The sequence below is a fragment of the Taudactylus pleione genome, unplaced genomic scaffold (genome assembly GCF_031769625.1).
Source record: "Taudactylus pleione unplaced genomic scaffold, aTauple2 ptg000124l, whole genome shotgun sequence".
Classification (NCBI taxonomy): Eukaryota; Metazoa; Chordata; class Amphibia; order Anura; family Myobatrachidae; genus Taudactylus; species Taudactylus pleione.
The window spans coordinates 3,098,621-3,114,988 of record NW_028284526.1 but is presented as its reverse complement, the minus strand read 5'-3'; the positions used below and the strand labels follow the sequence as shown (position 1 = coordinate 3,114,988).

The following is a 16,368-nucleotide window of genomic DNA, read 5'->3' as shown; positions in this document are numbered from 1 at the left end:
ATTGCTGATTAAATCTTAATCTAAGAAACACTAAAACTTGGTCACCGAATGGTGGGTCGGACCTCCTGCCATTGAATGTTGCCATGCCATGGCAGTAACCATCGCATCAAAAGTATTTGGTGTTAATTCATCGCAAAGGCTCATGCTTGCGCAGTTATCCCAGCAGCGCTCCTGGTTGGAGGTGAAGCAGACAGTCTGTCATTGGTGGAGGCGGAGCCTTGGTGCACACATGCACAATTACCCCCGCAGAGCGGCCTGCAGGAGGCGGGAGGCGGACTGACTGTCTATCACTGGAGGAGGTGAGGCTGAGTGACACCGTGCCCAGTGCGGACACACCAGCAGCAGCCAGGAAGGAGCCAGGGTTGGCGCAGCTGTCAGGATGTTAGTACTGGTGCATGATATGTATAAAGAGTTCTTCTAAAAATACTTAATATCATCATGTTTTTAAAATATAGTTTTTTATTAGAAATGCTGCTTATGTTAAGTATATGTAGAAATTAAATTATGATCAGCAAGTTATTGTTATATGATTAGTTATTGTTATATGATTATTGTTATATGATTAGTTATTGTTATATGATTAGTTATTATTATATTATTAGTTATTGTTATATGATTAGTTATTGTTATATGATTATTGTTATATGATTAGTTATTGTTATATGATTAGTTATTGTTAAATAGGAAATATATAAACAAAGAAAATTCTATAGAGGCAATACATTTGCATAAAAGAAAAAATGACAGATGAGATGTAAGGATAGATTTACTAACCCGCATCAATGCCATCGATGATCGGCTGCTTTGTCTGATGGATTTAAAATGGCAATAGACTGGTTTAGTTTAGTATAGTTTGTTGCCACTTTAAATCCATTGGTGAAAGCAGCCGATAATCGGCTGCTTTGACTCAACATGGGTTAGTAGATCTACCCTGCGGGCTAGAAAGTGACTCTGCCATTAGTTTCCATTCCAAGGGGAATGTTATTGTAGGGCCCCATTTATAAACGAACTAAAATACCATCGGCAATATTCATTTAGTATGACTGTGATACAAATGAATATGCCACTAGTATTTATTAATACTTACCCCTCCGGCAAGGTCCTGCAAAGTCCAGCGAAGTCCTCGGCAAGGTCCTCTGCTTAGCTGCTGGCAGCCTAATGCTGCCAGCAATGGGGCTCAAGGGTTATGCGCATGCGCGATGGTCCATCGGCACATTTGCATGACACTGGAACCCGGCAGTACCTGGAAGGCTTTGCTGAAGCCGGAAAGGAACCGCCATGTCTCCATTGCCAGCAATAGGGCCCACATCGCTCTCGCCATCTAAAAGATGGCGAGAGCGATGCTGTGAAAACAGGGAGATCTTAGGTTACCGCTGTTTATTAAATGCAGAAAGGTGGCATAACTCCTATAGTGAGCGGTAAAGGGATTATATTTCATTAGTAAATGGAGCATTATGAATACTTGGAATACTTTCCAGACAAGTGGAGCGATTCAGGGACGGCACAATTCCGATGTACACAGAGTTGAGCATTATTTTACTACTTCATGAGCGTGAGAATCACAAAACACTCCGGTGTATGCGTTACACAGAGCGTACACACAAAGGCGCAGCTGTGAATAAGACGCACGGTATTAGAAATGTCATCGAAAAGTGCCGGGCGTTCCTGGAAGGTGGCTGAACAGGTGCATGGAGATGGCTCATGGGCGTGTTATGGGCGTGTTATGGGCGTGTTATAGGGGTGTTATGGGCATGTTATGGGGGTGTTATGGGCATGTTATGGGGGTGTTATAGGGGTGTTATGGGGGTGTTATGGGCGTGTTATGGGGGAGTTATGGGGGTGTTATGGGGGTGTTGATGATGCGACAGGTGGCGGCGTCACAACAGGCAGTTTTTCAGCACCTGCGAACGCTGAATGCGTGCGGCGTCTCATTCCTTGCACTGTCATACGCATGGATGTACACCAAGGAAGGTCTTTGTCGCAGCATTCGCATAAAGTCGCAGTCTGGCGACCGCCAAAAGGCTCAGCCGTGGTCGCCTCTCTGTCCACCCTTAAACCAGTCCCTTATTGTCCCCATAAATTGCTGAAATGAGCCAAATGTAGAGAATTTAACCATTTGAATTTTTGTGTGCGTCATCCTTCTTAATAAGTGATTTTTATATTTCTGACCGATAAAAGATAATTATTAAAGTGACAATGTTTGTCTGTATTAGGGTACACTACTCATATACACATGTTTGTCTGTATTAGGGTACACTACTCATATACACATGTTTGTCTGTATTAGGGTACACTACTCATATACACATGTTTGTCTGTATTAGGGTACACTACTCATATACACATGTTTATGGTTTATGGTGTAACAGATGCAGAATATTTAGGCACACCCCAGTACATTACAGAGTGGATTTAAAGGGGAACCCCACCTTCAGAGAGCTCTATCCTCCCAGCATGTCCTATGAAGAGATAACATGAGGTGTGTGTATTGGACGAACATGTAGCTACACAATAGATCTGTTGTTTCACAGTGAAACAAAAACACAAAGATTCTGCCCAATAAATATCTTTGAAGAGGGATTTACCTGCAATGAGCTTATTACAATGTAGTTTGCTCCTAGGGGCAAAGATCCTGCAGGACAGGGCCGATGTCCTACCCAGGCCCAGCAGAGGTCACCGGTTGCTTTTTTAGTCCTGCAAATGCTGCAAATAAAATCTGGTGCAAATCAAGGTAATATTTTAATCAGAGATGTGCGCTGACCTCAGTGTATTGATGGATCTCGTTTCAGCTTTATGTTTTGGTTATGCAAAAAGTCCCTCAAGTGTTTTGGTTTTAGATGTCTTTCTTTTTTTTTTTTAAATAAAATTTATTTTTTTCAAAAACAGCTAAAATCATATAATTTTTTTAAATCCAAAACTTGAAATTCGGATTTAAAATCTGAATTTTGAACTGCTGGAAGATCAGAACCCCGACTCGGATTTATATGGATTTCCTCAGGAGATTAGAAACGCGACTGGGTTCTTCCGCATTCACAAAATTTGGGTGGTATTGGATTTCTGGAGAACCGAACCGCACATCTCTAATTTCATTTGACCTTATAAACTGATACGGATACCGAAGGACAGAGCTTCACATATGCAGCATCTACAGTAGTACGTTGTTTTAATTTTCACTTATGACAGATTTGGTTGAAGATCACAGCTGCCGGTTAGTTCATTTTAATCCCATTTACATTGCGCAAATGATGAAGGACTTTTATTTTCAGGGCGTGTTTCCGGATCCCGTATATCAGGGGGTTAAAGAGTGGTGGAAATACTAGAAAAGTAATAGACAGGAGAGCATGGACCATAACAGGGAGGGTTATGCTACCCAGTCTGTATCTGACTGCAACAAAGAGAACTCCTAATAGAAAGACAGAGAAGTTGAGTAGATGGGTCACCAGGGTGTGGACGGCTTTCTGACGGGACTCTTTGGAGACTTTCAGGCAGACAACAAATATCCACAGGTAGGAGAACACAGTGACTGAGATGGTGACGATTATGTAGGTGGCAACTACAGCAGCTGAATAGATTTTACTGAGAGAATTGTCTGAGCAGTACAGAATAATGAGGGACATATTATCACAGAATATATTATTTATCTTTTTCCCGCAAAGAGGAAGTGCCCAAGTCAGTAGAATAGCTATTAGGACAACAGCGAATGTCATTACACAAGATCCAACGATGAGGGTTATAACCTTCTTGTTGGTCATCAGGGTGACATAGTGCAGAGGGTGACAGACGGCCAGGTAGCGATCATACGCCATGAGGGTAAATGTGCTCATTTCATAAAATGCAAAAAGTGTAATGCACAATGTCTGAGTAACACAGTCACCATGGGAGATGGTCTTAGAGGAGGTGATCAGGTCAGCTATCAGCTTTGGAATCATTGTGGAGCTCCCAAACATTCCATTGAGGACCAGCTTACATATGAGGATGTACATGGGCTTCTGTAGACCTTGATCCATCAAAACCACAAATACAATAATAATACTCAAAAACATAATACATAAGTATATAATGACAGAAAGGGCGCAGTACAAATATTTGAATTCTTCCATCTCTACAAGACCCAGGAGAACCAAGTGGGTGCTGACATTGAACGTCTGTTCCATCTCGCTTCTTTCTGTTCAGTACAGAGCCTTGGCTGATATAGATGTAGAATCCTGTATAGTGAGAAGTACAAACCAATTTTTTTTTCTCAAAATCTCTCCACAGCTCTGGTCAGAGATCTGTAAGAGAAACGTTTTAATTGTAGTTTTATAGTGTAAACAAAAGAATTTGTAACTATTAATGAGGATCAATCCTAGAATAGTGAAAAAAGACTTCACAGTTTGCTTTATGATGCAATGAGGGGAAATGGGACCTCAGCGCTGCATTTTAGAGTAAAAAAGTGTCACTCATCGGTCTTGGAATCTATACTTACTGTATATCTAAAGTTGTACTGTTGGTGTCTGTACATGGAATTATTTTTGGAGACATGTACCCCTTAGGACTGTGTATGAGCTACGGAGACATTTTTTATGTTTTCGGAATTTTTGTCTGTCTGTCTGTTTGTTCTGGCATCGTGTAAAAACTACGGGATGCATGTGGATTGTGTTTTCAATATTGTATATTGTATCTTAGTCACCTAGAAAGAAACTGAGGTATGTGTTATCTCAATGTTACATCAGGGAGAGGAGCAATAAAGGAAAAACCAGATGCTTGATACTCGGTGTGTGTGCAGTGTGCAGGCTCCTCAAGACAAAAATTATTAGATATATATATATAAATATAATTTTTTGAGGACAAATATACTTTTAGTAATTGTTTGTGAAATACAGAGACAAAATGCTTTTTTTTAATTGGAATTTGCACAGGGTCCACAAGCCCAAAATGACTAAATATATATATATATATATATATATCGCACACCCAGAATGCATACAGTTATATAAGTATGCATATAGAAATACATGGATATATATATATATATCTCAAGATCTATTTCACTGGAAAATCTAACTATATATTAAGCACTAATCAGGCAGCTTATCTTGATACATGAAATTGTAGTATGCATGTCAATCCAGTAAATGGCGCACCAAAACAAATACTATGGGCCAAATGTAATAGGGTGAGAGTTCAGAAAATGTGAGAGTTTAGCAGTAAAACTCTCACACTAATACATTGATCGAGTTGTATTTTCAAAACAGGAAACATCTGCATGCAAGTTTAAATCTTGAGAGTTTTTTGTGTCTGAAAAACATGCGAGTTTACATGTTCAGTGACTTTATTACATTGGCTGAGTTTAAAAATGGGTGTTTTCTATAGGGGTGTGCACCGGCCACTTTTCGTGTTTTGTGTTTTGGTTTTGGATCTGGATCTTTCTTCATGTTTTGGATCTGGATTGGTTTTGCCAAAACCACCCTTCCGTGTTTTGGGTTCTGGGTTTTGTGTTTTGGATCTGTATTTTTTTGAAAAAAAGCATAAAAACAGCTAAAATCACAGAATTTGTAGGTTTTTCTGCTCCTATGCTATTATTAACCTCAATAACCTTAATTTCCACTCATTTCCAGTCTATTCTGAACACCTCACACCTCACAATAGTGTTTTTATGTCCAAAAGGTTGCACCAAGGTAGCTGGATGACTATGCTAAGCGACACGAGTGGGCGGCACAAACACGTGACCCATCTAGGCGTGAAACTGCAGTGGCAGACAGGATGGCATTGAAAAACTAGGCCCCAAACTGTACATAATGCAAAGAAAAAAAAGAGGTGCAAGATGGAATTGTCCTTGGGCCCTCCCACCCACCCTTATGTTGTATAAACAGGACATGCACACTTTAACAAACCAATCATTTCAGCGCCAGGGTCTGCCACACAACTGTGGCTGAAATGATTGGTTCGTTTGGGCCCCCACAAAACAAGCTGGCAATTTATCTGTCCCTGCACAAACTGGCTCTACGGAGGCAAGATGTCATCCTCATCCTCCTCATCCACCGATTCCTCACCCTCTTCAGTGTGTACATCCTCATCCTCACAGAGTATTAATTCATCCCTGCTGGAACCACAGGTCCCTCTGTACGTTCTGGAGGCTGGTCTCCCTGGAAGAGTTGATAATTCATTTTATGAACATCATCTTCTCCACATTTTGTGGAAGCAACCTCCTACGCCTTTCGCTGACAAGGTTCCTGGCTGCACTAAACACTCTTTCGGAGTACACACTGGAGGGGGGGCAACTCTGGTAAAATAGAGCCAGTTTGTACAGGGACCTCCAAATTGCTTCTTTTTCCTGCCAGTACAGGTACGGACTGTCTGACATGCCTACTTGGATGCTGTCACCGATGTAATCCTTTAACAGACAGACGCATGCTTGTCGCTGCTGCTTTGAGGATTCAAGTGCAGCTACAGCCCACACAATTCACAAAGACAGAAAAAAAAAAAGAATATTTTTATTGTTTGTGGAGCACACTTTGAGGGTTACACCACCCTTTAACAGACAGACGCACGCTTGTCGCTGCTGCTTTGAGGATGCAAGTGCGGCTACAGCCCACACAATTCACAAAGACAGAAAAAAGAAGAAGAATATTTTTATTGTTTGTGTAGCACACTTTGAGGGTGTCACCACCCTTTAACAGACAGACGCACGCTTGTCGCTGCTGCTTTAAGGATGCAGGTGCGGCTACAGCCCACACATTTCACAAAGACCGAAAAAAAAAGAACAATATTTTAATTGTTTGTGTAGCACACTTTGAGGGTGTCACCACCCTTTAACAGACAGATGCACGCTTGTCGCTGCTGCTTTAAGGATGCAGGTGCGGCTACAGCCCACACATTTCACAAAGACCGAAAAAAAAGAACAATATTTTAATTGTTTGTGTAGAACACTTTGAGGGTGTCACCACCCTTTAACAGACAGACGCACGCTTGTCGCTGCTGCTTTAAGGATGCAGGTGCGGCTACAGCCCACACAATTCACAAAGACAGAAAAAAGAACAATATTTTAATTGTTTGTGTAGCACACTTTGAGGGTGTCACCACCCTTTAACAGACAGACGCACGCTTGTCGCTGCTGCTTTAAGGATGCAGGTGCGGCTACAGCCCACACATTTCACAAAGACCGAAAAAAAAAGAACAATATTTTAATTGTTTGTGTAGCACACTTTGAGGGTGTCACCACCCTTTAACAGACAGACGCACGCTTGTCGCTGCTGCTTTAAGGATGCAGGTGCGGCTACAGCCCACACAATTCACAAAGACAGAAAAAAGAAGAAGAATATTTTTATTGTTTGTGTAGCACACTTTGAGGGTGTCACCACCCTTTAACAGACAGACGCACGCTTGTCGCTGCTGCTTTGAGGATGCAAGTGCGGCTACATCGCACACAAGTCACAAACACATTAAAAAAATAGTTTTTTATTTTTTGGAGCACTTTGAGAGTTACACCACCCTTTAACAGACAGACGCACGCTTGTCGCTGCTGCTTTAAGGATGCAGGTGCGGCTACAGCCCACACAATTCACATAGACAGAAAAAAGAAGAAGAATATTTTTATTGTTTGTGTAGCACACTTTGAGGGTGTCACCACCCTTTAACAGACAGACGCACGCTTGTCACTGCTGCTTTGAGGATGCAGGTGCGGCTACAGCCCACACAATTCACAAAGACAGAAAAAAGAACAATATTTTAATTGTTTGTGTAGCACACTTTGAGGGTGTCACCACCCTTTAACAGACAGATGCACGCTTGTCGCTGCTGCTTTAAGGATGCGGGTGTGGCTACAGCCCACACAATTCACAAAGACAGAAAAAAGAAGAAGAATATTTTTATTGTTTGTGTAGCACACTTTGAGGGTGTCACCACCCTTTAACAGACAGACGCACGCTTGTCGCTGCTGCTTTGAGGATGCAGGTGGAATCTAGACGGGATTTGGAACCGAGGACACACTACCTCCATCAATTGTCTAAATCCCACTGCACTAATGTCGGATACCGGACGCACGTCTAACACCAACATAGCAGTCAAGGCCTCAGTTATACGTTTTGCTTCAGGATGACTGCTGTCATACTTCATCCTCATCGCTAGGGACTGTTGGAGGGTCAATTGTTTAGTAAAAGTAGTGATGTTCCTACTTCCTCTCTGGGATGATGAACAACTCCCAGCAGCAGCAACAGCACTAGGAGGAAGTGGTTCTTGATCTTTCCCTATTTTATTTTTATCGGAGAAAGTTTGGTCCTCCATTTATGTTATATTGATATATATACGTGCGGCTAAAGCGCACACAAACACAGAAAATATTTTTTTATTTTTGCTGGAGAGTAGTGCACTTTGTGGGTTACACCACCCTTTAAGAAATGAGCCAGCCGGCTCTTTACTTATGGGACACAGGCGCACGCTTGGCGCTGCTCCTTTGTTGATGCACGTGCAGCCACAGTGCACATAAGTCACAAACACAGAAAATATATATTTTTTGGGTTTGGAGTGTACTTTGGGGGTTACAGAACCCTTTAACGGTCAAGCCAGCTGGCCCTTTACTTATGACACAGGCGCACGCTTGGCACTACTTTGTTGATGCATGTGCGGCTACTGCGCACACAATTCACAAACACAGAAAATAATTTTTTTTTTGGTTTGGACTGGAGTGTACTTTCGGGGGTTACAGCACCCTTTAACGGTCTAGCCAGCCGGCCCTTTACTTATGACACAGGCGCACGCTTGGCACTACTTTGTTGATGCACGTGCGGCTACTGCGCACACAATTCACAAACACAGAAAATAATTTTTTTTTTGGTTTGGACTGGAGTGTACTTTCGGGGGTTACAGCACCCTTTAACGGTCAAGCCAGCCGGCCCTTTACTTATGACACAGGCGCACACTTGGCACTACTTTGTTGATGCACGTGCGGCTACTGCGCACACAATTCACAAACACAGAAAATAATTTTTTTTTTGGTTTGGACTGGAGTGTACTTTGGGGGTTACAGCACCCTTTAACGGTCAAGCCAGCCGGCCCTTTACTTATGACACAGGCGCACGCTTGGCACTACTTTGTTGATGCACGTGCGGCTACTGCGCACACAATTCACAAACACAGAAAATTATTTTTTTTTTGGTTTGGACTGGAGTGTACTTTCGGGGGTTACAGCACCCTTTAACGGTCAAGCCAGCCGGCCCTTTACTTATGACACAGGCGCACGCTTGGCACTACTTTGTTGATGCACGTGCGGCTACTGCGCACACAATTCACAAACACAGAAAATAATTTTTTTTTTGGTTTGGACTGGAGTGTACTTTGGGGGTTACAGCACCCTTTAACGGTCAAGCCAGCCGGCCCTTTACTTATGACACAGGCGCACGCTTGGCACTACTTTGTTGATGCACATGCGGCTACTGCGCACACAATTCACAAACACAGAAAATAATTTTTTTTTTGGTTTGGACTGGAGTGTACTTTGGGGGTTACAGCACCCTTTAACGGTCAAGCCAGCCGGCCCTTTACTTATGACACAGGCGCACACTTGGCACTACTTTGTTGATGCACGTGCGGCTACTGCGCACACAATTCACAAACACAGAAAATAATTTTTTTTTTGGTTTGGACTGGAGTGTACTTTGGGGGTTACAGCACCCTTTAACGGTCAAGCCAGCCGGCCCTTTACTTATGACACAGGCGCACGCTTGGCACTACTTTGTTGATGCACGTGCGGCTACTGCGCACACAATTCACAAACACAGAAAATAATTTTTTTTTTGGTTTGGACTGGAGTGTACTTTGGGGGTTACAGCACCCTTTAACGGTCAAGCCAGCCGGCCCTTTACTTATGACACAGGCGCACGCTTGGCACTACTTTGTTGATGCACGTGCGGCTACTGCGCACACAATTCACAAACACAGAAAATAATTTTTTTTTTGGTTTGGACTGGAGTGTACTTTCGGGGGTTACAGCACCCTTTAATGGTCAAGCCAGCCGGCCCTTTACTTATGACACAGGCGCACGCTTGGCACTACTTTGTTGATGCACGTGCGGCTACTGCGCACACAATTCACAAACACAGAAAATTATTTTTTTTTTGGTTTGGACTGGAGTGTACTTTGGGGGTTACAGCACCCTTTAACGGTCAAGCCAGCCGGCCCTTTACTTATGACACAGGCGCACGCTTGGCACTACTTTGTTGATGCACATGCGGCTACTGTTCACACAATTCACAAACACAGAAAATAATTTTTTTTTTGGTTTGGACTGGAGTGTACTTTGGGGGTTACAGCACCCTTAACGGTCAAGCCAGCCGGCCCTTTACTTATGACACAGGCGCACGCTTGGCACTACTTTGTTGATGCACGTGCGGCTACTGCGCACACAATTCACAAACACAGAAAATAATTTTTTTTTTGGTTTGGACTGGAGTGTACTTTCGGGGGTTACAGCACCCTTAACAGTCAAGCCAGCCGGCCCTTTACTTATGACACAGGCGCACGCTTGGCACTACTTTGTTGATGCACATGCGGCTACTGCGCACACAATTCACAAACACAGAAAATAATTTTTTTTTTGGTTTGGACTGGAGTGTACTTTCGGGGGTTACAGCACCCTTAACGGTCAAGCCAGCCGGCCCTTTACTTATGACACAGGCGCACGCTTGGCACTACTTTGTTGATGCACGTGCGGCTACTGCGCACACAATTCACAAACACAGAAAATATATAATTTTTTTAGCACTTGGGGGGAGCACCCCTGATGGACAGAGCACCCCCTGGACAACACTACAGCACCCCTTTAGGACTGGGACACTGCACAGGACTTTGGAGTGGACACAGCCCCTATGGAGAACTGACTGCACAACACAGTCCAGCCAGCCCCTATGGACTTTGAAGTAGTGGACACAGCCCCTATTAACAACAGCAGCACAGCACAACACAGCCAGCCCTATGGACTTTGAAGTAGTGGACAACAGCAGCACTACACTACACTACACTACACAGCCCTAACTCCCACCCTCCCTCTTCACTGTCCACAGCCGAGTGAGAAAATGGCGCCGACGCGGGTACCTTATATAGGATCCAAAACCCGCGAGACTCGGAAGGCGGGATGATGACATTTTGCCTCGATTTCAGATCCGAGTCAGGCGGGAAAAGTCGAGCCTGATTCGGATCGGACTCGGATCGGGGGGGCTCGGGGGGGTTCGGATTTCAGAAATCCGAACCCGCTCACCCCTAGTTTTCTATCACATTTTCTAAACTCTCACCCTATTACATTTGGCCCCACATGTTAACCTTTCAGTGTTACTGTAGGTTAAGTAGCCTTTACATGGCTTGCTCACTAGTTAGTAGCCCCAAACATCTTTTTGCATTACTCCCTGAAGAAAAAACTGCAAATATTGTGATCAATGTCTACAAAATAAAATATACATCACACTAATAAATGCCACTACTGTCTTTGTAAAATGAGTTCTGCTGAGCAATAACAGACATCCACATAAGCGAAGCTGCGGGCAAACGCTTATAATCAATATAGACAGTCCGGCACTGTAAAGTTTCAGCCTTATTAACCCGTCATTGGGGAACATTAGTACAATAAAACTGCTTATACTGTACCTTAAATATACACCCACACTGACAAAACACACTGATCACCGCTGCGCTTTGCCTCACTTCCGGCAACAGAAGCGGAAGTACGTCATGACATTTGCTGTGTGTTGCCATGGTGACACGTGAGATACACAGTATCCATCCTCTCGCTGAAACAATAGATAAAGAAGGCTATCCTTTTTCTCAACTCTTGTGTAAAAAAATCACTGGCCTGAACACCAGATAGGAGTCCAATATGTAAAAATATGGTGACTCGATTTAATGATTGGGGTTATTCCACCACACTACTGGCGAGTACTAGAACAAAGGTTGGTGCCAGGGGTGTCTTTAGAGAGGAGAAGGCCCATGTGCATTCCCCGTTCAGGGCCCCCTCCTCTCTTCCCGGCAGCTGGCAGCTGACTGATGCGGCTGGCCAGCCACCGGAGCATTAGCAGACTCTGGGTACTAGAGTGTGCCCGGAGTCAACTGTGCATGCTTAAAACGCCTTTTTGTACAGAGCTGACACCCAGCGTGAGACCTCGGAGAGGTAAGTTTTAAATAATATGGGTGCAGGGTGTGCAGTGCGGGTCCCCCCTGGATCTGGGGGCCCATGTGCACCGCACCCCCTGCACCCATTATAGATACGCCCCTGGTTGGTGCCAAAAACAGGGCTAAAACCCTTAGAAAACGTCTTCTAATGCACAATTAGAGAACACCCATTTGATACACAAATATACTGTAACTATTCTAACGAAATTGTGTTAGATCACTAGGGTCTCTATAGCTCATCACACTACATGGAAAATTGGGGATATATAGTGTTCATTCTAGCACCTGTCACAATCCGTGCAGTTCCTCTTTCCTGCCTGGGGTGTCACTCTCTGCTCTGGTGCTTCTAGCACACTGCTGGGATACAGCCCAGAGTGTGCTAGAAGCACCAGAGCAGATAGTGCCACCCCAGGCAGGAAAGAGGAACTGCATGGGTTGTGACAGGTGCAGGGTGCTAGAATGAATACTAGATATGTACTGTATCAAGCCTTGGTGAGAGATAAAGTGGAGCAGTTCCCCAAAGCAAGCTGATTGGTTGCTATGGGCAACATATCCAATTTATCTTCCTCCAAGACTTGATACATGCCTCCCAGAGAACATAAAAGTCTTAGGACCTCATTCAGAGCCGGACGCTATTTGCGCTCGCTCGTTCAGAAAAAGGGGCTGGCTATTTAAATTGAGCGCTCACTCTTTGCGGTCTGTTGATGCCTCTATGTCTGAGCGAGTGTCCGAAACATGCGCTCACTATTTTGGAAAAAACACCCCCTGGCCGCTCGAATCATACGTCATCTCCACTATTTATTTGATTAATCGAGTACATCGAAAGGCATATGAACTGCTCGCTATTCTTGTGGTAGCATTTTCCTACCGCAATCATGCGAACAGTTCAGGCTAAAAGACAACCAAGTGACGTGGTCGATGACGCTGCTTTGTTAATTATGCACACCCTTAAAATGCCCGTTTTGACCGTTTGGCACGCCTGCGTTCTGATCTCCACTCCCCGTTTTCAAGCACCTTCCCCTGTTACCACCCACAAACGCCTCATCCTGCCACTCAAATTAGCAGGCACTCGCTATTTTGCGAGCACACGATTTCTGACCGCACTGACTGGTTGGCACATGCGCATTATGACCCATACGCATATGTGCTTACGAGCGGCTCTGAATCAGGCCCTTAAACAGTCACATGTGATGTCTTGTTATTTATTGACTTCCTGTTCTTAATATATTTACCAAACCGGGACTTAGTCATACTTACACTGCCGGTGTTGATTATTAAAGTGGGTCACTCTGTCCTAGAGTACTGTCATTCCATTGGGTCATCTCCTGTGCTCAAATGATCGCCTCGTCCTATCACTGACAGGAGCGCCCTATTTAAGCCTGCACCTAACACTAGCACATGGTCGGAACAATGTATGTGTGTGTGTGTATGTGTGTATGTGTATGTGTGTAGTTTTACCTCCCTGTGATCTCACTCACTAATATGTAAGTACCTGCTCCAATCCGCTGCCTGAACCTGTGCTGCTGTCTCCTGGATTCCTGCAAGCTGCTGCATCTGAGACTGCTCCATACACTCAGTAGCATTGTGCTGTGTCCAGCTTCCAGTCTGAACCTTACCAGCCTGTGTTCAAGCTGATGTTATCTCTGGTCCCAATCTGGCTCAGCTGCTGATTCCTCTGGTCCCAGTCCGGTCTAAACTTCCGGTTCCACTCCGGCTCAGCTGCTCCAGTCCCAGTTCAGTTCAAGTCTCCAGTTCCATTGTCACTTACCTCCGGTTGCATCCTGATTCAAGTCTCTGGTTCCATTATGGTTCGACGTCTGCAAACTCTGGCCCTCATTCAGACCCGGACGCAAGTGGCCGTTCGTACGTTGGGCGAACGTAAAGAAATATTTAAATTCAGGCACACGCTCGTATTTTTGTTCGCATCAAAACATCCTCCCCAAACTCTTATCTAATGAGCATGCCAAATAGTGAGCGTACATCCCCGAAGTGGTTTGAAGGGAACGCACGCACTAGTACTACCCAGAAGTTGGACTGAGACATTTCGATTAACTGCTCGTTTATTCTGCCTACCTCCCTCAATCGTAACATGCTAATCAATATATCAATTAGCTTAATTGTTTTTTTTTTTTTTTTACACAATGCAATAAACTTTATTTATGTCCGTGTTTGTGTTTACCCGCAGAATACGTACGGCTTAAACATTCGCTTTTATTTGTCAAAATACATGTTAACCCCTATTAAATAATTGGTCTATTTGTTTTTAGCCCCGCATATTTCATGGAGTTCATTTCTTTATGTAAATTTGCTTACGCATGTCACTGCATTAAGCCTATCATAAGTCTCCTCAGAATTCTGGCCCTGTCGAACACATGACTCATACACTAACCAATAGAATTGCTCCTGTTAATTTCCTAAATACATTAGCCAATCATAACATTTTTGAGCACTTTATCAAAAATAATTTTTAAGAAAAACTCCATTGCCATCATGAGAGCCTCCGCATTCACCAGGCGCGAGCTGCTGGTGCTTACAGAGGTGATGGATCGGCGGATAACCAGCCAGCCTCCACCCATCACCAACCGGGAGAAGCGATCCGCATATGCGGAGGTTCGGGCCCGCCTGCGCTCCTTCGGCTCACGCCGCCATATCGGGCAGCTGGAGCGCAGGTGGTTGGACCTGCAACGGCGGACGCCCCGCTTGCTGGCATGCTTTCGCATGCAGATCGCTGCGAGTAAGTTTAATGGATTGTGGTTTTCATGTTTGTCTTTGTGGCCCTAACTGCATGGCCATGTTTTCCGTGTCTTTCATATTTATTCATTCTCCTCCTATCTGCATGGCCATGTTTTCCGTGTCTTTCATATTTAATCATTCTCCTCCTATCTGCATGGCCATGTTTTCCCTGTCTTTCATATTTATTCATTCTCCTCCTATCTGCATGGCCATGTTTTCCGTGTCTTTCATATTTATTCATTCTCCTCATATCTGCATGGCCATGTTTTCGCTGTCTTTCAGATGTATTCATTCTCCTCGTTTTTTTTTTTTTGTTGGTTTTGGGGGTGCATTTGAAATTGATTTTGTTTGCGGATTTGTGATGGAACTAACCCCAATTTGTTTACCATCTTTTAGGGGCCCAGTGAAGACTACGCCATCAGCGTCCCGCCAGATGGCGAGCACGGCCACTCTCCCCCACCCCCAGCCAACACTCCAACTCCACTCCTTCCCCTATTCCCCCCTCCTCCCCAGCCTTCCTACACCCTCAGCCAGATTTTTCTGGACTCCTTCCCCTCCGTCTCAATTCCCCCTCTCCTCCAACCACCCCTCTTCGAATGACCCCCTCCCCGGAGTCGGTCATTACACCGCCCCAATCTTTGGGGAATGGACCCACCTCCGAGGAGAATGATGGAGGGCCTTCTGTAGCTGGCGTTGGGTCTTCCGGTATGTTTTTTTTTCCTGTTTTTTATCGACACAAACTGTTTGTTTTTTGTTTATATTTTTTTGTTTTTTGTGTTTTTTTCCCAAAAATAAGTGGTTTTGGTCGATTGCCGTAACCTGTTACTGCTGTTTTCAACATACACATAGCACACCTGTCTGAATTTTTACATAGGCCTTGTATTTTTGCCCTACACCATTTTAGTCTGATGATTTTTAATGCAGTTTTGTTAAAATGTTTTTTGTGTTTTTTAGTTTTTTACATAGTTTTTTTATGTTGTTTCAATATTGTTGTATTAATCCCCAAATTTTTCTCACCCACAGAGGAACAGAGGCTTCGGGCAAATTTAGCCGGATGTGTGGCCCAGATGCACAGCACTATCATCGGGGTGCTGGTGGTCCTTAGGGAGTAGTTTTTTTTTGTTTCACCATTCTGTAAATAAATTGTTTTGTTTGATGTTACGTTCTGGCTCATTCGTTTTGTCCCAACCACATATTGTTTACCCTGACATAAGTAGAGTGTTCCTGCAAGGATTTCACATTTGGGCCAATAACAGTGTGTGTTGTATTTTTGGGTCAAACAGCCACAAGAAACACCTAACAGTACAAATCTGATTTTCCTTTTTTGGTGTAGTCACAATTAGATATTTCTACATTTTCCAGGTTCCTAGTTGGTGTGCAAGCAGCTTAGGGCAATATTACGAAGCAAAAGGATTGTACAGGCTTCCTTTTGGTGTTGGTTTGGACCCTGAATAAAGGAATCATTTTTGCTCAAATGGCGTCAGTACTGGATTACCCCTT

General features: G+C 43.9%; 1 protein-coding gene across 1 annotated transcript; it reads right to left on the bottom strand.

Annotated features, from left to right (window-relative positions):
• Positions 1 to 3,209: 3,209 nt before the first annotated feature.
• LOC148523974 (olfactory receptor 4B13-like) lies at positions 3,210 to 13,734 on the bottom strand. The gene is made up of 2 exons (XM_088472464.1): positions 13,628 to 13,734; positions 3,210 to 4,271 (listed from the first exon to the last, which is right to left on the bottom strand). The coding sequence occupies exon 2, from the start codon at positions 4,152 to 4,154 to the stop codon at positions 3,210 to 3,212; it is 945 nt and encodes a 314-aa protein (XP_088328590.1). The 5' UTR covers positions 4,155 to 4,271; positions 13,628 to 13,734.
• Between the last annotated feature and the right edge of the window lie 2,634 nt (positions 13,735 to 16,368).

What these genes read in the sequence shown, in the direction of transcription:
- LOC148523974 (XM_088472464.1), bottom strand. Translation starts at nt 4,154, where the DNA reads ATGGAACAGACGTTCAATGTCAGCACCCACTTGGTTCTCCTGGGTCTT.